The sequence below is a fragment of the Carcharodon carcharias genome, chromosome 19 (assembly GCF_017639515.1).
Source record: "Carcharodon carcharias isolate sCarCar2 chromosome 19, sCarCar2.pri, whole genome shotgun sequence".
Taxonomy (NCBI): Eukaryota; Metazoa; Chordata; class Chondrichthyes; order Lamniformes; family Lamnidae; genus Carcharodon; species Carcharodon carcharias.
In genome coordinates this window covers 9,796,339-9,818,250 of record NC_054485.1, presented here as the reverse complement: position 1 = coordinate 9,818,250, position 21,912 = coordinate 9,796,339, and the positions used below count along the sequence as shown (strand labels likewise).

Below are 21,912 nucleotides of genomic sequence, written 5' to 3'. Positions count from 1 at the left end.
CCTTTACCCTTTTTAAAATTTTCTCTTGCAAATTTTTATTCGCTCTCTTTTTAGAAGCTCGCTTGGGGCATTCCAAGCTGTAATAACCCAGTGCATAAAAATAAATCTGCTCACCTCTCCTCTTGTTCCTATGTTTGTTAAGACTCCTGTCTCGAACTCTGTGATGTTTCATTATGTTAAGAGCGCTAAATAAATGCAGGTTCTTTTGCTTTGGTCCTCCCCCCATTGACTAATCAACCAGTGAGAAGTTTTTCCTGATTTGCTTTATCAAAACCTCTGATAATTTTGAGCACCTCAATTAGATCTCACTTGAACCTTCTTTGTTCTAATGAAGATAGCCCCAGTTTCTCTTGTCTCTTATCCCACCTAAAATCTTTCATCATTTCAATGATTCTCTTTTGCGCCCTCTCCGTGGCTTTGAGACCCTTCCTAAAGTCAATTGTAACTGCTGCCTAACCAAAGACTTCTACAGGTTCGGTATTGTCTCACTGCTTTTATACCAGATGTTCTTCTTCTGCAGTTCTCTGCCTGAAGGCAGGTCCTTGGCAATTGATCACCGAACCACGGCAAAGTGCTGTGATTTTTTTAACTGCAGGTAGGGTATGGAGGCAGGTACCCAGTCGACCAGAACAGGCATCAAACCCTGTGCTGCTGCTGTTAATCTGATCCACACGCGAGCTGTCTAGCCAATTCAGCTAACCCCCTCTTTCTGCCCTTTATCCCCATTAATAACATCGAAGATCATATATACCTACATTCTTTAATTTTTTTTTCAATATTTGTGTATCAATCATCAAAAAACACAATGGCATTTAAATATGTTTCAATTAGTTTTTATTTCATAAATGGGCACAGCACAGATATATAATTTAAAAAAACAGACAAAACCTTATTTTTTAAATCATTTCTCATGGCCAGCAACTTGGAATAAAACAGTTTACAAATTGGAAAGACAGGTACTATTAAGTCTAGATTGCTACAACTCTACAAGGAGTATATACAAGACAACTGGAATCCATTTATGATATATTTCCTATTAAAAATATTTACATGCTTCTTCCAAAGGTGGACTTATTAGCGCACAAGATACAACTGTACGAATAATCAGAAGCTGAAGTTCCAATTTCCATTTGGTCCCTGTTTGCTGCACAAGGAACCCTACATGAACATCGCTTTCAGAGAGGCAAAATACTAAGACGCACATTAATGCCATTAAAATTTGTACAGGTTTTAAAAACTATTTACATAATTTGTCAGAGGGCGAGATTCAAAATGTGCTAATTTTCTTTATAGATCCATCGTGTTACACCCTTTCACTGGTTAAATTTTGCAGACAAAATAATGAATCCTGCAAAAACAGCTTGAGCACCGCTAGTTCGATTGTCGGATACAGTATTTACCATTCAACTTATCTCGTTCCTAGACTGTCTCAGAAGGTCCACTCTCCCTTCCTGCAGGCAGTGTTCTAGTGGGACACAATTCTATTTCAGCAGATTGATTATTTTTGTCTTATGCCACTGAGGTAGCTATGACAGTGGTGTAATATCAAGCATGACAGTAAGTGTATCCATTAATACTCAATAGAGCACTGTCTACAATTCCCAAGTCTCCCTGTGACTACGATGGATTTCTTGCACAAAACGAATTCTAAGTGGAAAAATGAAAGGTATAAGTGCGCCCTCCATTACGACAAAATGAAAAGATAGATATTAATTCATGACCAGCAAGATCTCACTGCCACAATACTGTCTGTCATCCAGCCTCATGGGAAATATGAAGGATTTTCCTTGTGGGAAGTAAATGTATCTGGGTTGATTTGTTCCCCCCACACTAGCCTGCCTCGCTGTTTTCGCCTACTGTTAAGCATTTGTCATCAAACCAATGTACAACAGTCTCCATCCTAAAGATTCAACCACTGCCATCCGTGTTGCTTTCTGACTGTAACATTAAGAAGAGCTGTTGGGTTGAATTGGTTTCCCCCCTCCCGACCTGCTACAGCCTCAGGATGGGAAGACCTCACTTCTCCAAAGCGTCTGATCTAACAGCAGAATGAGAACTCTACAAAAACTAAACCTGCAGGAACAGCAAGCGGCCTGGGGACTTGAATGCTCAACTTTCACTGGGATGCTGAGCATTAAATAGTTCAAGTCACTGGGCCAATTTTTTTCTGTGATTTTAAAAGAATATTTTACGCTGTAAATATTAGCTTGGAGTATCTCCATAGCTTTCCCACCGCTCAGACAGACTCAGTGTTAGCAATTTCTTGTTTGCAGGCCAAACATTTCCTACATCCAGACCTGTTCTGCCTGATGTATTGCTGGTGACCAAGCAAGTCCTCCCCATATTTTCCAATGATAAGGTTTAGGAACAGTTTAAAGGTTCGGAAGGGCACAAATTGTAATTATAGCGGAAGCAAACATGGACGCCACTATTTTGCACTCATCACTTGGCCTCTCTTCACACAGGTTCAAAAACAATCTTCTTTTTAATTGACATTTTATTGAACAGCACGTTGCGCTCCTTTCACTGTAGTCCTCCGCTTATCAGTGGCTCCAAACTGAACACAACTTTACAGACATGGCTTATCAGGGGATTTTGAAGCTTTATTAGAAATAACCTGAAGAGCAAGGTTACCGCTGAGAGAGATAGCAAACTGCATCTTCTCCTCTTCTACCTACATCATTTGAAAGTACTGACCCTTGCTAGGGCACTGAGGTGGGTCCTGTAGCTTCTGAACAGTCATCTTAACTCTTGGGTTATGATTGGGATTGTGAGCCAAAACCTGGGCACAGAATGAGGGCAAACTTTTATCAAACCCAAGGATGTTCACCTGCCAAACCTGCTCCCCCAAACTTACAGATTGACTCCATACTTCCAACATTCTGTATGATTTGGAGATGTTTAAATTACAACCTCTGTAAAGGAACTCTAACAGCATGTCACTTTTTCTCAACACATTTTCACAAATTCAGGCTCTGGTGAGATTTCCCAAACCTGACCTGTTCTTGGCAGTGTTAATCGAGTTAATCGAAGTGAAGGGTGCTAGCGCTGGTGGATGAAATGTATCATGCAGCCAGAGTTCCCATCACCCTTCCAGTGTATTAAGCCCCAAACCACAGCAATGCGCCAAGCACCACACAAGCTAACCTCCATCATCACATCAACCCATTATTATGGGTTCACCAACTGAGATTGGCAGCAGCGTCAACTAACGGGCCAGGCACTTGTGGGAAATTGTGTTAACATTGCCCAGACTTCCTCAATACAGTTAGAAAATGAGACTGAATTAAGCTGACCTGCAATTCTTGACACATTCTGCCCATGGTATGCAAAATTAGAAGTAGGTACTATTTAAGATAGAAAACCAATGTAGATTATATGGCTGCAATTGGATCAGCAAGCCATTGCTTTTAAACTTTATGTCTGTTCCTATGCCTGCATTATTTAAATTCTATGCAATAGTGGCGTTAATTGAAAAATAATCCAACGCCTAGGAGGAAAAATGATATTTGTGAAAGCAGCAGGGGGTCATTGAGACTTTCCAGCGCTTGTTGTGGCTGATTCATCTCTGGCAGGTTAGTCCAGTACATTCAGACCCAATGGCCTGAATTTTCAGCTCGGCAGGTTGGGTGGGATTGATGGGTCCCTGGGGAGGTCAGGAAACAGACCGCCGACAGCAACCAGCCCCTGGCCTCGACTTCACGTTGGCTGGCCAATTAACAGCCAGCCAGTGCAAAGTGCGCGCTGATACGATCAGCGCTGCCGGGGTTGGGGGCAGGAGCAGGGCGAGCGCTGAAGTCAGCGAGGGCACAGGGGGTCTGCGGAATGAAAGCTCCCTGACAGTAGGGAGCTGTCTCCGGGATCTGACGAACTTAAAAACTAAAAAAAATAAAGATATTAAAATCCGTAAAAAAAAATGCCCACTCATCAGAAACAGTCACCTGAACATACACAACATGAAAATTCTGTCCAAACATTTTTTTTTAATTTAACGACGGAAACCTCATCCCGCTCTTGGATGAGGTTTCCTGAAAAGTGCCGACTGTAATGTTGGACGGGCAGCAGAAAAATCCCACTTAATTGTGCCCTTAATGGGCTTAATGGCCCTCTTAATTGTCGGGAGGTGGGGTGGGGGCGGGGATGCGCTTCCAGGTTTAGTGCGCGTCTGCTGATTGTAATATCGCGCTGGTGGCCGGTGCCATTTGACGCTCGAGCGTGTCGGGTATGTGCCCGCAGGCCGAGTGAAAAGTTCGGCCCAATGAGTTGCCAACTGAGGTAATTTCGTCGGGAGGAAATAGAAGGGAAAGAGAACTTGGTTTCAAGTCACAGTCTCCACTAGATGGGTTTGAATTTAAGGAGATAGGAATGACATGAGCTATAGCAGCACTTGAAGCTTGCTCAACATCCAGTCTGGAAAAACACAGAACCACACGGGCCGAATTTTGCCCCAAGTGTCAGAAACCCAATGTCAGGACCATCTCTGGGTCCCAACCCCACGTGTTTCAGTGGTGCACCCGCTGGCTGAGTTTCACGAGAGGCGGCCAATTAGCCGGCTACCTCTGCGTTCGAAGCCCAGTCAGGTATGGTGGGCAGGTTACAGAGAGGCAGGAGGGCCAATCAAGAAGCAGCATGTGAGGAGGCTGGCAGCTGAATTAGGAGTGAGCCAGGTTCAAGAGGGAGCACCGCAATAAGAGGGAGGTGATGAAGGAGGGGCCGGAATGATTTTCTTAATCCCCACCACTCTCAGAGGCAGCAATAGGCTCCAAGAGAGACAACTGTAGTGGTAGGGCCTCAGCCCATACTGCAGGCTTCCCATTGTCTTCTGATTATTTACCAGCCTCACCATGCACACTGCGGAGGTCAATTCTAGATCTCCCTGGGAGAACTGAAATGGCGCGGCAAAATGCAATGTAACTACTTAATCACCTCCACTAACTGGCATACCTCTGCTGCCAGGTGGGTAACCATCAGAGCTGCAATGCTCCCCCTGGTAAAATTGTGAGGAGGTGGGAACACATTGCGGAACTGGCCTGAGATGTTTTCCCACCAGCTTACTGCCCTGCCTCGGAACCCAACTCCAAGATGTCGGGAAAATTTTGGCCCCTGTCCCTCTCCTGCCCTGAGCCTCGAGGGTTAACATGGACGATGTTATAGCTGGCTATTTAATTTCCCATCCGGGTGAAAACAATCCATTATTGTGGCCTATATTCCCTCTAAACTGCACGGCTGAACAGCAGTCCGGAGTATGTTGCGGAGTGCAACAAACCACACTGCACACAACAAGGGAAAACTTAGAAGCAGCATACTGATTCTCACTCTTTCAAATCTGTACAAATACTGACTATTGGTAAAGACTGGATGACTGACACCTCAGCAATGCAGGTGTAATTGGTGTATGAAAATTGGTAGTTGCTGAACCTGATACAAAACCTTGATGAACTTTATAATTTCTCATTCAGGGTGTATGAAGGAAGAGGAATGCAAACTTCCATCACTGGGGGTATTAAGCATGCAGTGTATTGCCACAATACTACTGGCTTAGCCTTCAAAATCAGTCAGCATGTGTGAAAGAACATGAATGACTGCTATCAGTTAGAGCTGACTATTGTTGGGAGCCTAGTTCTACCTGCAAGGTCCATTACAGTTCAACATTCCATCGTATGGTCATAATATTGGTGCTGTCTAATGTTATCACTGGTAGCGATTCCAGTATGATATTTGAGGGGAGTCAATCATAATTAACAGGGCAGTGGCCAAACAGAGTTTCTACAAGTCACTACGGCAGTTTATTAATCCTGTTGTGATTGCAATTGGATCAAGAAGCCAACAAAATGCACTGAATCAATGCTCCTCCCTGTTGCAGAATAGAGAGAGGGAGACCTTCAGTTGTCAACACTGTCAACAATCTGTCTTGGGAATAAAGACAACTCGAGCTGACAATAAAGACCATAAAATGTAATCGATATATGAGGGAGAAATGCATTATGAGGAGCAGCCCATTCTGCGATGTGAGACTTCTCAACAATCATTGATCTCTCCCTCCACTTCATCAACAAAATATACAAGAACAATTACCAAGTCCCAAGGTAAGAAGTTCAAGACTAAAGGTCGGGGTTAGATTTGAAATGTATCATAACCGAAGCAATGGGATTATAAAAATTGTCGCTTCCCTTTATAACAACTGATCTCTCACCTACGACCCATTTACTGGTATTCTGATCAAGTATCGCCTTAAGTTGCTCTCACCACCCTCTACCTAACCCAACTGAGAATACATGGCACTTGTGCAGCTTATTGGCCATATTATTCAATCTGTTTATATGTCAGATAAAAAGAAACAACTTAATGAGAAAATGACATGGCTTCAAGTAATGCGACAGCTCTCCAGTGCCAAGGACGGGCTGGTAGAGTTAGATGGGAGGACACTGGCTTGGAACGTAAGCTATTTAGGTTGAACGTTTCTGTGATGCAAGTTCCATGTGATTAGGAATGAAGAATGCAACTCATTCATTCTCCCCTTGATTTCAAGTTCAGTTAAATCCATTGCCTGGATTATAATCCTGGTTGATCCATCAATGAATTTAACTTAGCCTGAATGTAGAGCCAGAATCAGCCAGTTTATCTCTGAAGTATCAGCAACATTTGCTTTTTTGCTCTCTGTTATTCAGCTGACTATTCACTAGCCAGTGTAGGCAGGGTTTGGGTGAGAGGAGGAGGTAGGGGTGGAGGTTAGATGTTGAGATTTTGTGGATGGTGTTCACAATGTTTTTTTGCAGCCTGCCTTTCCTCATTGGGAACCTATAGTTATATACACAACGTATGAGCTCTTTTCTGAAAGATTATTTCTTGAATTTACAGTCAAAATATGTGATGTTTTGTTTTATTAACAGTGCAACTGAAATAGGAGGCAGTATTGAAACATTAGTTGAGCTGTCTGGTGAAGGCTTAATGGTGGCTTTTTAAAAAATAATCACTACAAAGGAAGAAAATCTAAAATTCATACTCTGCCCTACATAAACTCTGAGACAACCCTTGGGAGGAATACTGAAGCTGATTTATGCTGACAGACTTTATTCTGCATCTCACTTTTTGGATTGAATTGTAAGATCTTATTTCAATCTCCTGTGACAGCCTATACAGGGAGTGAAGAGTACCTTCAGGTGAAAGAGGTTTGGAAAGCAGGAGGTATTTGGACCAGAGCGTGCCGATGTGACTCAGTTCCCATTTTAAAGTCACATATCCTGTCTCTTTATTTCCCTTCTCCCCATTATAAATTCCTAGGAACACTTTAATAATGGCAACTGCCACTGTAACCCCTACATCTCCCCACCAATTTCACCGACAGGAGAGTGCAATTACAATCTGAGGAGTTTACCTTAAATAAGAATTTATGACAAAAAAGTTGACAGGAAGTGTATTATAAGTGTTTTTCTTTACCACTTGCCACAGTCGCTTGGTTGATACCAGAGTTAATGCCGTCGAGTCCAAATGAAGACTCACAAGGCCCTAGACTTTGAACTCAGGGAAGACCCTTGGGCACTGTGTTCATGTTGTCCTGATATGAACAGTGGGTGGACATAACTTCCTGTTGGCACTATGAGCTCAGTAACTCAGGCCCCACAGATTCAACCAAAGGTTAATTTTGGCATCATTGCTGTAAAGAAAGATTATGACAAGCAAGACAACAGTGACAATTGTTCTCGTTTTCTGAGATTATCAGTTAAATCTTCACCAGCCCCAGAGAAAGAAGAAGAAACCATGAACACTGGATCTTAAACCAAACAGAACATTCTGCAGCAGCTCAGTCAAAATGGTAGAGACCAAAGGCAGAGTCAATTTTCAAAAACTGCTGAGATTTCAAACTGAAACGTTAACTTGACTCTGCTCTTCCCAGATGTTGGCAGTCTGGCTGTGTGTTTCCAGCACTTTCTTTTTTGCTTTTGTTTCACATTTCTAGTGTTGAAATTTAATTTTCATCTCTCCTATACCCCAAACCTGGATGTGCCCTGAGGAGGATTTGCTTGGTTCCCCAACCTCCATATGGAATACTTTCCAGTTAAGCATGCTACTCTTTAATGCATTGCTCACATGCAAAGGGTTCTTTCTCTACCTACGTCCCTAGGCAGTGTCAATTCAACAGGTTTTTTTTTTAATACACAGGAACTTTAACTACATAAATCTCAAACTATGAATCAGTTAAATGTTTTTTACAGTGGGACAAATCACTAATAATGCCTTATTTCACCAGCCAATAATACTTTATTGTGGCTAGTGACCTTTGGCCTTTTAGTTGTTCTAACTCTGATATCAGACATGCTCCTAGAAACAATGACGCATGCAGATGTCAAAGATTAACATTTGCCCTTGGCAATTTATTACATTGTCCTACCCAATGCTCTTGTAGATACATCAATTGTTTCCTGCAGTTCCCTGGTAGCCTCGTGGGCACCTCTCCCATTACCCCACTTGCTCTCTTTGCCTTCACTCTGCTCCCCAGCCCAGCTGGCTGGCACACTAGTCATCAGTGTTGGAGCCCAACACTGCCTCCGCTTAATAAGCAGGAGACAGTAGAGATTGTGATTATGGGACGAGGCAATCCCAGCACCTATAGCAAGAGCAAAGGGTTGATTAACATTTTGGCACCACAATCGTTAACAGAAAGTTTATAGTTAAGGTATGGAAATTGGGAGAGAACCATGTGATGATAATGTTTTCTTGCTTATTCGTGGAAGAGAGTGAGAGAGACCAGAAGGTGGAGAGAGAAGAGAAAGCAGGAAAGAGAGGGGGAAAAAAGGAATAATAGAAAGAGAGAGAGAGTGACAGAGAAAGGAAAGAATTTTGTCAATTGAGAAGAGCAACCAGAGATAGAATGTAGAATAACAGACACACAATGGGAGGATCCTACCTCCATTATTCACTCACATCATTTCCCAGTGTTTTCTTCCCAAAGGTTTGATGGGAATAATTCTGATGAACGCTAACATCATTGGAGAACAGGAAGCACTCAGAGCTGGTGCTCCAGATACAGGCCTAGTTTTGAAAGTTAAGCTTTGTTTTTCTGTTGCTGATTGGAGATGCCAGTTGCTCAAATCTCATTCCCCCAAACTCGACTGAATCACAGGGAATAAGGCGTTAAAGATAGGAAAACATTTTCAAAAACAAATCTTTTTTTTATTCAATCTTATCGCACTTATCGAAAATTTAGCAACATTAACTTAAGGATCTGTCTCGTGAACTTCAAACCTCAGCTATGTCATCAGAATTTAATACTCTTTCATTTAGCTTTCATACAATTTCAGCACAGTAACTCTATAGACATCAGATATTGATTGTCTATTTTCAGAGGGCAGTCAAACCAAAATCACTTTTGCGTGTGTATATATATAATATATATATTATAATATATATATGTATTCAAGAACAGAGAATAACAGACAACGTGGTACCAATAAATTGCTCACAGAACTTCTGAAGGTTGAAATACAACCTTGTGACAATGCACTACTGTTTGAATCAGAGGCAAAATGTAACCATTCTAGATGAGCAAAATGGACTTTAAAAAAAACTTTTTTTTTAATATGCAAGCCTTCAGCACCTCCCAGTCACTAGGACTATTCCCAATGCTCTGCACTATACAAAATATCTATTGCAGTGTGGCAGTTGTCTAGAAGCAGCTGTGCTTTGCATTTTCAAGCTCCACCTAGTACCAACTCCTTTGGAAGCCTTGGGTTGAACAACAACAGCAAATTCAACAACACACGTGAAAAAGACCAGCATTAAAACATGACTCTGCCACTCTTTTCTCGAGTGACATTATTTGGGATCATTATTCATTTTTTGTTTTTTTTTTATTCTTTAAGAGAATGATCTGTTTACAGTCCAAGCAATGAGAGGCACTCTTGAATTGTTTATGCATAGAACTCCTCCTGTTTGTCAGGTTTTTGGTAAGCTATGCTCGCCTGCTTTGGCTCTTCCAGAGTGTAGCTTCCCTCGTCCTTTTTCTTCATGCGGTAGATCAACAGCATGACCAGGAAGGCAGCAAAGAGTGCTCCGACCACCCCACCGACCACAACCGCTGTGCAGGAGAAAACAGAAAAAAACATTAATAACACTAGTTTACCTCCTGCAGCATTGCACATGTGGAGTCAAGGTAAGTGCACTTTTCAGGTGACAGGGTGGTGCAGAGTTGGACCATCGCATGCAGACAGAATTCAATCTCCACTTTAAAGTCATGATTCTCAGAGCACAGAAGGAGGCCATTTGGCCTATTGTGCCTATTTGAAAGGGCTATTCAATTATTTCCTCCCCCCACTCTCTCCCCACGGCCCTGTCAATTTTTCCTTTTCAATTATATATCCAACACTGTTAAAGATTCTATTGAATTTGCTTCCAGCTTTCCCTTCCAATCAGTGAAATACAGTCCCACATTCTGCTGTCAATATTTTTATTATACAATTTTCTTAGGACTATGTATATAGCCAAATTGCTAAGTGACCATCAATTTGGGAAGCAGAGAGGTAGGACTGATTGGAGCAGAGGGCTTTCTCACTGTAGGCTGAGTAGAAGTTAAAAGTAAAGCACAACAATCCCACCAATGGCAGGAAGGTGTCATTACAATGTGACACCTTTCCACAGAATTAGATCAAAATCACAGCACTGAAACAGGCCATTTGGCCCAACTGGTTCATGCTGGTATTTATACTTCACAGACATCTCCTCCCACCTCTACCTCATCTCACCCTTTCATCATAACTTTCCATTCCTTTCCCCATCCTATACTTATCTAGTTTCCCCTAAAAGTGATCTGTGGCGTTTGCCCCATCTAGTCCTTGTGGTAGCAAGTTGCACCTACTCACCACTCTCTGGGCAAAGAAATTCCCCTACATTCCCTTATTGGTTTTATTGGCTGCTAATTTATATTCATGACCACATGTATATATGGTCTTCAGAACGTATAAAGACTAAAGTTCACACAGAAATGTGATGAGAATGTGTGACAAGAAGAAACAGGTTTTGTAGACAAAAAGCACGTACAGATTTTTAAAAATGTACTTTAGATATAATTTTAATTACATATAATTACAATTTTATATAATGTCTCAGCACATGGCTAAATGTCTCAAAGCGCATTATTTATTGGAGTGCCACTTGAGTGTTATTTGGGGAAATACAGCAGCCAATCTGAGGCAGCAATGTCCCACCACAATGAGGTAAATGAAGGTGTTGAGTGAGGGACAATGTTGGTTTGAATGGACCAGTGGTGAGGAACAGCAGGTATATGGAGAGACTGCAGAAGTAGTTGTTTTCCTAGAGAAGATTTGATAGAGGCATAAAAAAAATCATTAATGATTTTGATAAGAGTAAATAAGGAGAAACTGTTTCCAGTGGCAGAAATATTGGAACCAGAGTCATAAATTTAAGGAGACAGGAAAGAAACGAGATGCAACGTGAGGATTTTAGTGAGCTATTATGATCTGAAACGTGATGCCTGAAAGGGCAGTGGAAGCAAATTCAATTGAAACTTTCAAAAAGGAAGTGGAAAAATACTTGAAGGCAAAAAAAATTACACAGCGACGGGGAGTGAGACTAGTTGGACAATTCTTTTGTTTTATGCATTCATGGGGATGATGGCCAGCATTTATTACCCATCCCTAATTGCCCTTGGGATGGTAATGATGAACTGCCTTCTTCTAAAGAGCCAGCACAGGCATGATTGGCCAAATGGCCTCCTTCTGTGCCCTATGATTCTAAGATGTTAAGGGGGCTCCTTGCTCTTCTTTGAGTAGTGCAGCAAGATCTTCAACATCCATTTGAAAACAACTCCTGCATAGGCAAACAGAAGTTTGGTTAAACCTCTCACCCAAGAGCCGGTACTTCTGACCGTGTAACGCTCTCTAAATATTCCACTTGTACATGAAAGTTGATTGCAATCTCAAAACTAATTTAGGGCTTGAACCTTCTGATGGAAATGCACCAAGCGGAGTTTCAAACATAGCTTTTGGGATAAAGTGTTTCTGGAATTATAGGACTGACATTGCTTTACTTCTTCATCAAGGTTTCCAGTAAAACACAGAAGAAAAATTGGATGTTGCACTTCTTCCTTCAGTAAAAATCAATTCTCTAAGGAGCGATTATCCTGTTTGCTGGTGTACTCTGCCCAGTACATCAATACAAAGGAAACATAAGACCACATATGTTTTACTTCTACCATCCAGTTCTTTAACTAAAAGCAGCTTCCTTCCATGGCATTTAGCTGCTGACTGAGAACAAATGTGTCTATTGGCAGAGAAAGAACAAGCGGATAAAAGAACACATCCAAATGTAGAGTCATAAAGTCATGATTGCACAGAAGGAGGCCATTCAGCCCATCAAGTTAATGCCGGCTCTTTGTTGAGCAGCCCAGTCAATCCTATTCCCTGCTCCATTTCTGCAGCCCTGCAAGTTTATTTCCCTCAAGTGCCTATCCAATTTCCTTTTGAAATCATTCATCGTTTCTACTTCCACCATCCTCATAGACAATGAGTTTGAGGTCATTAACACTTGCTGTGTAAAAATGTTTTTCCTTACATCCTCCCTATATCTCTTTCCCAAAACCTTAAATCTGTCTCCCATAGTCCCTGTACCATCGGCTAATGGGAACAACTTTCCTTCGTCTACCTTAAACCCATCATAATCTTATTATGTTCTCAGATATCTCCCCTCAACCTCCTCTGCTCCAACCCCAGCTTCACCAACCTAACTTTATAGCTAATATCCCTCATCACTGGAACCATTCTGATGAATCTCCACTGCACCTCCTCAAGGACCCGAACATTCTTTCGAAAGCGTGGTGACCAGAACTGGTGCCATACTCTGGTTATGGCCTAACCAAAGCTTTATAAAGTTTCAACATAACTTCCCTGCTTTTGCACTCACTGCTTCTATTTATGAAGCCGACATTAACTCCTTTTTGTTTTCCTGACGCTCAGTGCCTGGCCAAGTCTTACACAATATCTTAAATATTTATTTCAGAGCTTTCCAACTTGATTTTAAACACTGCTCATCCAGGTACTTTTTAAAGGATGTGAGACAACCCGCCTCCAGCACCCTCCCAGGCAGCGCATTCCAGACTGTCACCACCCTCTGGGTAAAAAAGTTTTTCCTCACATCCCCCCTAAACCTCCTGCCCCTCACCTTGAACTTATGTCCCCTCATGACTGACCCTTCAACTAAGGGGAACAGCTGCTCCCTATCCACCCTGTCCATGCCCCTCATAATCTTTTACACCTCAATCAGGTCGCCCCTCAGTCTTCTCTGCTCCAACGAATACAACCCAAGTCTATCCAACTTCTCTTCATAGGAAATGATGCATTGTTGGGTGCTTAGTGTAATCGGTGCAGCAAAGGCTAATAAAAGAATCATCTTACCTACTAAAACCTCTTTTCTCTCCAATATGTTTTTCTGGGGTAATTGTGCAGCTGAAGATGAGCTCCCCGACTCTATTGCATTGTCTATTAAATCAGGAAGGCCGCTCTTGCCACTGCCTCTCCCGGTTGGCTGTGTGACAGCAGCAAACACCTCGTTATTTGCCTCCGGGTCCACCACTTCCCCCTCCTCGGTGATTTCAAAGTCTCCACTTGGTCCACCGGCAGCATGAACCTCCACCTCGTTGTTAATGGTCACCTCCTTGACCATTTCACTGGTGTCAGCTCTTTGTGTGTGCTAATTTAAAGAAAAGGAAAAGTTATTGGAACTGATCATTGCAAAGAGGCTTCAAATCCCTTCAAATTAAGATGCCACGGAATGGACAGCACTGATAAAGAGCGTGAAGAAGGATGCTCTCCAATTTGTCTTTCCTACTTTCTAGCTTGCACACTGCTTCATTCTAAGACACTGGGGAAGTTTTCACCAAACTCTCCAGGTGAGAAACCCATGGGATTAGATGGAATGTTGAGTTTTATGCCAGTCAAATATTGTCCATTGATTTCAAAGGACAGTAAAGTTGGATAAGGTTTTAAAAAAAACATTACACCCAATCCTTTCTGCTTTACAACGGGTGGGATAAGTTTTTTTTAAATTTATTTATGGAATGTGGGTGCTGCGGACTGGGCCAGAATTTATTGCCCATTACTGGCCCTTGAGAAGGGTTTAGCGAGCTGCCTTCTTGAACTGCTGCAGGTCATATAGTGGAGCTACACCTACAGTGCTGTTAGGGAGGTAGTACTAGAATTTTGACCCAGCGCCAATGAAGGAATGGTGATATATTTCCACATCAGGATGGTGAGTGGCTTGGAGATGAGTTTCCAGGTGGTGGTGTTCCCATGTGTCTGCTGCCCTTGTCCTTCTAGATGGTAGCAGTCAGGGGCTTGGAAGGAGCCTTGGTGAATTCCTGCAGTGCATCTTGTAGATGGTACACACTGCTACTACTATGCATCGGTGGTGGGGGGAATGGATGGGGTGCTAATCAAGCAGGTTGCTTTGTCCTGGATGGTGTCCAGCTTCTTCAGTGTTGTTGGAGCTGCACTCATCCAGGCAAGTGGGGAGTATCCCATCACACTCCTGACTTGTGCCTTGTAGATGGTGGACAGGCTTTGGGGAGTCAGGAGGTGAGTTACTTGTCGCAGGATCCCTAGCCTCTGACCTGCTCTTGTAGCCATAGTATTAATATGGCTAGTCCAGTTCAGTTCCTGTCAATGAAAACCTCCAGGATGCTGTAGTGGGGGATTCAGTGATGGTAATGCCATTGAATGTTAAGGGGCAATGGTTCGATTCTCTCTTGTGGGAGATGGTCATTGCCTGGCACTTGTGTGGCGCAAATGTTACTTGCCACTTGTCAGCCCAAGCCTGGATATTGTCCAGGTCTTGCTGCATTTGGACCCAGACTGCTTCAATTAAAATTGCACCTATTGGGTGGAGTGTAAAATCAATGTTCCCCCTGATCCAAGGGTTGCCACCCGGAGAGTCAAGTTACAATTACACCTAATCTAATTCTGACATTTGCAATCACCAAGTTTCACATGTGAGCCAAGCTAGCAAATGCAAGCAAGCTATTTGACAATGAAGGGCACCACTGTCGAGTCCAATCCCGTGCACAACATAATGTTCAATAGACAGAACTAAAGTTGTTGTCAACCTAGGAAGTTCCCAGCAGTACATTGCAACAAACTGGGTGACACAAAACTGAGGGGCTATAGCACAAACACTGGTGAGAGGGTAGAAATGTGGTGTGAATAGCTTTTATAGACAGTCTGCATTATGACTGTGGACGTAGGAATATGCAATAGAACAAACTGACACAGGCTTTTTAAAAAAAAAAATTTCATGGGATGTGGGTGTCACTGGCAAGGCCAGCATTTGTTGCCCATCCCTAATTGCCCTGGAACTGAGTAGCTCGCTGGGCTATTTTAGAGGGCAGTTAAGAGTTAATCACATTGTTGTGGGTCTGGAGTCACATGTAGGCCAGAGCAGGTAAGGACAGCAGATTCCCTTCCGGTAAGGGGGATAGGTGAACCAGGTGTTTTATTAAAAAACATTGAATGATAATGCTCATTAAAGAGATTTATTAATCAAATTTAAATTCAACCAGCTGCTGTTATAGGCTTTGAACCCATGACCCCAGAGTATTAACCTGGAGATTATTAGCCCAGCAACATTACCACTAGACCACCATCACCACAAAAAAGTGGCAGCAGTTAGTAGATGAACCATGTGCGAGATGTGAGATTTTTGGTGTGTATATGTGTGCCAATGAGTCACAAAAAGTTAGCATGCAAGTGCAGCAAGTAATTAAGGAGGCGAATGGAATGCTATCCTTTATTACAAGAGGGATTGAACATAAAGGTAAGGATGTTATACTTCAATTATACAGGGCATCGGTGAGACTGCACCTCAAATACTGTGTGTAGTTTTGGTCGTTATTTAAGGACGGACGTAAATGTGTTGAAGACGGTTCAGAGGAGGTTTACTGGATCGATGCCTGGAATGAGTGGGTTGTCTTATGAGGAAAGGTTAGACAGACTGGGCTTGTTTCCACTGGAGTTTAGAAGAGTGAGGGGTGATTTGATTGAAGTTTACAAGATGCTGATTGGCCTTGACAAGGTGGATGTGGAAAGGATGTTTCCTCTTGTGGGTGCGTCCAGAACTAGGGGTGGGGGGTGGGGGGGTGGGCACTGTTTTAAAATTAGGGGTAGCCCTTTTAGGACAGAGATGAGGAGAATTTATTTTTCTCAGAGGGTTGTGGAACTTTGGAACTCTCTGCCTCAGAAGGCAGTGGAGGTGGGGTCATTGAATATTTTTAAGGCAGAGGTAGATAGATGCTTGTTAGGAAAGGGAATCAAAGGTTATCGGGGGTAGATGGAAATGTGGAATTCAAAACACAAACAGATCAGCCATGATCTTATTGAATGGTGGAGCAGGCTTGAGGGGATGAATGGCTTATTGCTGCTCTATTTCATATGCTCATATGTTCGTATGTGTATAGGTATCCGCGTGTGCAACTTTTAAACAGCTCAATGCTCAGGAGTCGATATATTCCTTTTTCCGCCCAAAGGTATGGAGGGAAATTGTAGGACCCTGGCTGAAATAAACTAACTCAGGATAGATGAGTTACAGAAGCAGAGACCTATTGCCTGGTAAGGTTCATCAGAATACCAGGCAGTGCCAGGGTTGCCATTCTTCAGGTCTATCCTGGACACTGGCATGAGCAACACCCAAAAGAAAAATCATAGGAACATTATTACATTTTGTAATTGACTTTTTTTTTTAAAACACTTTTGTTTACTAGATATAAAATATTGGAATGGAGGAAAAGGGCTGTTGGTCTGCTGGCCAAGAATTAGCTGGTGGGGAATGAATCAGAGTCGACTTGCCAACCAATCAGCACCCTGCTCTCCTGTAGTGTAAATTGTGTTGTGATCCTTTGAAATTTGGCATTCTTGTGTTTGTCCTGATGAGTGCAAGACTAAAAGCTTCAGCAACATGTCACTCTTTTCAGCAATATTCAGGATCAGAAATACCAACAGATCTCAGCCGCAAAATTAATGGCAGGGTTCAGTAATTCTGTTGCAAAGCACCTTGAACTTGCCCGCCCAGCTAAACCCTTGTGAACTTATTTTTCTCATTTTGAAGAGGATTAAAGGAAAAACGCAAAGGAGCAAACATCCAAACCTCTTGCAGCAGAGGTCACTTTGGACCATGTCTCCATTTATAAGGGAGAGTCTGTCAGATTCTCTTTTATACTGCACCGCAGTTAATCCCAGGATTATGCATGTTTCAACAAGCAGGAGAACAATAGATTCACCAGAGAAAATTCTGCAGCAAATCCACAAATTCCAATGTTGGAAATGCCCTTCATTACTACATCGAATTATTATTTGGGGTTCCGATCAAGTGGACTGCTTTGTCCTGGATGGTGTTGAGCTTCTTAAATGTTGTTGGAGCTGCACTCATCAGAGCAGGTGGAGAGTATTCCATCACACTCCTGACTTGTGCCTTGTAGATGGTGGACAGGCTTTGGGGAGTCAGGAAGTGAGTTACTCGCCTCAGGATTCCCAGCCTTTGACCTGCTCTTGTAGACACAGTATATGGCCATTAGAGGGAGCTTTAGTAATTAAATATATAGAATTGCATAATTGATAGCACAGAAACAGGCCATTCAGCCCAACTCATCTGTGCTGATGTTAAAGCTCCACACAAGCCTCCTCTTACCCCTTTTCTTCTAACCCTATCAGTATAACCTTCCATCCATTTCTCCCTGGTGTATCTAGCTTTCCCTTAAATGCATCTATACTATTCACCTCATCTACTCCTCGTGGTGGTGAGTTCCACATTCTAACCACTCTCTGGGTAAAGAAAACTCCCTAATTCCTTGTTGGATTTATTGGCGACTATCTTATATTTATCAGCCTCAGTTTTTTGACTTGTGCAATAGATGCTGATGAAAACTGAACTCAACACAGTAACCCCAGATCAGTGTCAGCAGGAGGAAATTAAAGCATTGCTCTTATGCAACACCATAATCAGTAATGAAACCTAAAACTGGGGGCTTTCTTAACCCTCAAAATTCTGCCCAAAGCATTGCTCTTCCTATAGTCCCCCAATCTCCACTGTTTCTTAAAAGCTTCCAGGATATTTGCCTCCCCTGCTGAGTTGAGTTTGCGCTGCCTCCATTGATCACATTTGGCCTCAGCCTCAAATTTGCTCGTTTGACCCTCGTTCGCCTTGCCAGAGCTAAATGGATCCATTTCAGGTAGCGTGAAGAATTTACCACAATTTCCACACTAGGTTCTGCTCAAAGGTCTTCTCTCAGGTGCCTCCAGCCCTTTCAGAGTTGAAAAGTCTCCTGGCAGCACATGCGATTTCCAGTAGAAGTCCTGGGCAGTGACCCAAGAGCAGGCCCCAAGCCTGATCAGCAGCAGTTCGGCCTTCTTGCCTGCCGGAAATTACTTCTGTTTAAAATGCCAACGCTGCTTTCAGTCGCAAATGTGCTATTCTGAAGCTTAGTGTATTTGATTTGGAACTAGGGCAGCAAAAAGAGATTAGGAATCAGGAATCCCAGAGGATCTCAGATGTGTAACATAAAGATCAAGACTTACCTCGGTGATGTAAGGGACATGTAAGAGGGTTTTACTGGTGCCCTCCGGGAAGTTTTCCAGCGTTGCTCGGGTTGTCTGCGGATCTGGTGTGGAAGCTGGTCTGGCTATGACGCCGACCCTGGTTGTACTCCTCGTGGCTGCCAGCGCTGTGGTCGCTGCTGCGGTCACCAGTGGCACAAGGGCAATGGTGCGGGTAGCTGGCATGGCAACGGTACTGGCGGTGGGCGTGGAGGAGGAGGAGGAGGAGGTGGTGGTGGTGGTGGTGGTGGTGGCCGCGGTGCTTGTGGTGGTCGCCAGGAGAGCCGTGGTGACAGCGGCAGCTGGCATCGTGATGGGAGCCGGCGCTGCTGTCGTGGTCACTGCCGTGGTGAGGGCAGTGGAGGCGGGCGTGGGTGAACTGGCGGTGCTGCCGCCTGCCAAGGCGGTATTCCTGAACGTGAAGGCAAATGGCTGGAGGGATCCAAACGACGAGGTGGAGGGTGGCGATGTAGCTGGCCGGGTCACACTGGTGGTAAATCTCAGCTCAGTGTCAAACTCAAAGTCTGAAAAGAAATGGAGGCTCTAAGTTAAATCCGGTAATTATAGATTGGAAAACCATGAATAGAATCATGCAACACAGGAGGTCATTGAGCCCATCGTGTTTGTGCTGGTTCTTTAATAGACCCGCTCAATTAATCCCACTCCCTTGCTCTTTCCCCATAACCCTGTAAATTCCACCCCCCTCCCCCCATTTATCCAATTCTCCTTTGAAAGTTGCCATTAAATGTTTCCAACACTCATTCAGGCAGCGCATTCTAGATCACGACAACTTACTGCGCAAACAAAAAGGGTTTCCCCGGGTTCTTTTGCTTATTGCCATAAATCAGTGTTCACTGGTTACCGAGTCTTATGCCACAAGAAACAGAATCAGGCCACGAACTAACCCATCAGGAGTTGTGACCATAACATATTGTCAAAACCTGCAGGAATGGAGGGAAGGAAAGAGCGGTTGGGGGGGAGATGGTGGAATCGGGCCTGCCGGAAGATTCCATCCACACCAAAGAGCTGAACAATTTCTGAGCAAGAGCCTCCGTGGCTTTGGGCTCCATCTTCACAGGCCCACTGACAATGTCATCACCAATACTGGGATCGCAGCACAAAATGGTGGCTGACATTTCAAATCAAAGGTTGGTGCAAAGGGCTCCCTGAAGTGAGGTCAGGAAAATAAAGTTCCATCACCGAGATAGAGCAAACCCACAATTTAAGACAAAAATGTAATTTGTTTCTGATAGTGAACCAGGGACCTAAAGACCAGCAGATAAGCTGGCCAATCGAGGGAAGAGGCTGCGCGACTCAGCACCTAGAGGAGAGTGCAAGAGGAGGACTCTGAGACAGGCAGTCAGCAGCACCTAGAGGAGAGTGTGAGAGGAGGACCCTGAGACAGGCAGTCAGCAGCACCTAGAGGAGAGAGTGAGAGGAGGACCCAGGCCAGGCAGTCAGCAGCACCTAGAGGAGAGTGTGAGAGGAGGACCCTGAGACAGGCAGTCAGCAGCACCTAGAGGAGAGTGTGAGAGGAGGACCATGAGACAGGCAGTCAGCAGCACCTAGAGGAGAGTGTGAGAGGAGGACCCTGAGACAGGCAGTCAGCAGCACCTAGAGGAGAGTGTGAGAGGAGGACCCTGGGACAGTCAGCAGCACCTAAAGCAGAGTGCAAGAGGAGGACTCTGAGACAGGCAGTCAGCAGCACCTAGAGGAGAGTGTGAGAGGAGGACCCTGGGACAGGCAGTTAGCAGCACCTAGAGGAGAGTGTGAGAGGAGGACTCTGAGACAGGCAGTCAGCAGCACCTAGAGGAGAGTGTGAGAGGAGGACCATGAGCCAGGTTCTAGCACAACCTAGCACCTAACATCACAGGAGAAATATAAGTTCATTGTTTGGTGAGAAACTGCAGTTAGGGAGTGTCATCAAAAAGCTGAGAATTAGAAAACCACATTCTTTTTAAAAGAAGGGGCTACTTACAATTAAGTAAGAAACACAAGCAATAGGGAAATAAAGTTAAGTCGAGGCCAGGTGAAATAAAATTACATAAGTAAACCAAAGTAAAATAAAGTTTACGCAAGGGAAGTAAATTGAAGCCATGGAAGGACAGCTCGGTCGTGTGGAATGCACGTTGTGTAACACGTGGGAAGTCGTGGACTTGACCGGTGTCCTAGATGACCACATGTGCAAGAAGTGTCACCAGCCGCAGAACTTTGGCCTCCGGGTTTCAGAGCTCGAGCGGCAGCTGGAGTCACTGTGGCGCATCCACGAGGCTGAGAGCTACATGGATAGCATGTTCAGAGAAGTGGTCACACCGCAGTTTAGGAGCCTGGAGGTAGGAAGGGAATGGGCGAACGTCAGGCAGTCCAAGAAAATGAGGCAGGTAGTGCAGGAATCCTCTGGGGTCCTGCTCAACAATTGTTTTTTTTCATTTTGGATACTGGTGAGGGCATTGGTTCCTCAGAGGAGTGCAGTCAGAACCAGGTTTGTGGCACCACAGGCAGCTGTGCTATACTGTAGGGGAGAAAGGAGAGGGGGAGAGCAGTAGTAATAGGGGATTCATTAGTTAGAGGAACAGATAGACATTTCTGGCTGTGGACGTGACCCCAGGATGGTACATTGCCTCCCTGGCACCAGGGTCAAGGATGTCACAGAGTAGCTGCAGGACACTCTTCTGGGGGAGGGTGATCAGTCAGAAGCCATGGTCCATGTTTGTATCAATGACTTAGGTAGGAAAGCTGATGAGATCTTGAAAGAAGACTTTAGGGAGCTAGGAAGTAGAAGCCTCCCTAAAGTGGCCGAACCGTCCCTGCCCAATACCCCAGACTTACTCCGGGCCTTCTCTTTAGGGCTGACTGCAGACCCGGCAATGCCCACGGCACAGCTCTTGGCATTGCCGGGTCTGCTGGAGCTTTCCAGCCAATCTGATTGGCCAGCAGCACCTGAGGGAGGGGCTTCCTCCACAGTGAGTGTCAAAAGTGCCACTGGCAGGCTGTTTAGCCCATCCACACCACACAGGCAGGCGTGGAGCAAACCACCATCCCCCCCCGACCCCAAGTTTGCTTCTAGGGGGTCTGAGCTGTCCACACCTCCCCCATCTCCCATTCCCCATCCCCTCTACCCCCTGTAACATGAAGCCCAATGTTTCAGATCAATGACCTTTCAGCTCAGGGCTGGTGTTCACAAAATCACAGAATCACACAGTGTAGAACAGGCCCTTCAGCCCATCGAATCTGCAGCAACACGTGAGAAACACCTGACCTACCTACCTAATCCCCTCTACCAGCACTTGGCCCATAACCTTGAATGTTCTGATTATCCTGA

General features: G+C 44.1%; 1 protein-coding gene across 1 annotated transcript in view; it reads right to left on the bottom strand.

Annotated features, from left to right (window-relative positions):
• Positions 1 to 817: 817 nt before the first annotated feature.
• Positions 818 to 21,912, bottom strand: part of LOC121291516 (syndecan-3-like) — a 230,364-nt gene continuing 209,269 nt past the window's right edge. The window contains exons 3-5 of the mRNA XM_041212819.1: positions 18,573 to 19,114; positions 13,407 to 13,701; positions 818 to 10,075 (exon numbers count right to left, since the gene is read on the bottom strand). Of these exons, the coding sequence (XP_041068753.1) occupies positions 9,909 to 10,075; positions 13,407 to 13,701; positions 18,573 to 19,114 (1,004 nt within the window). The 3' untranslated portion in view covers positions 818 to 9,908. The remainder of the gene's footprint in view (positions 10,076 to 13,406; positions 13,702 to 18,572; positions 19,115 to 21,912) is intronic.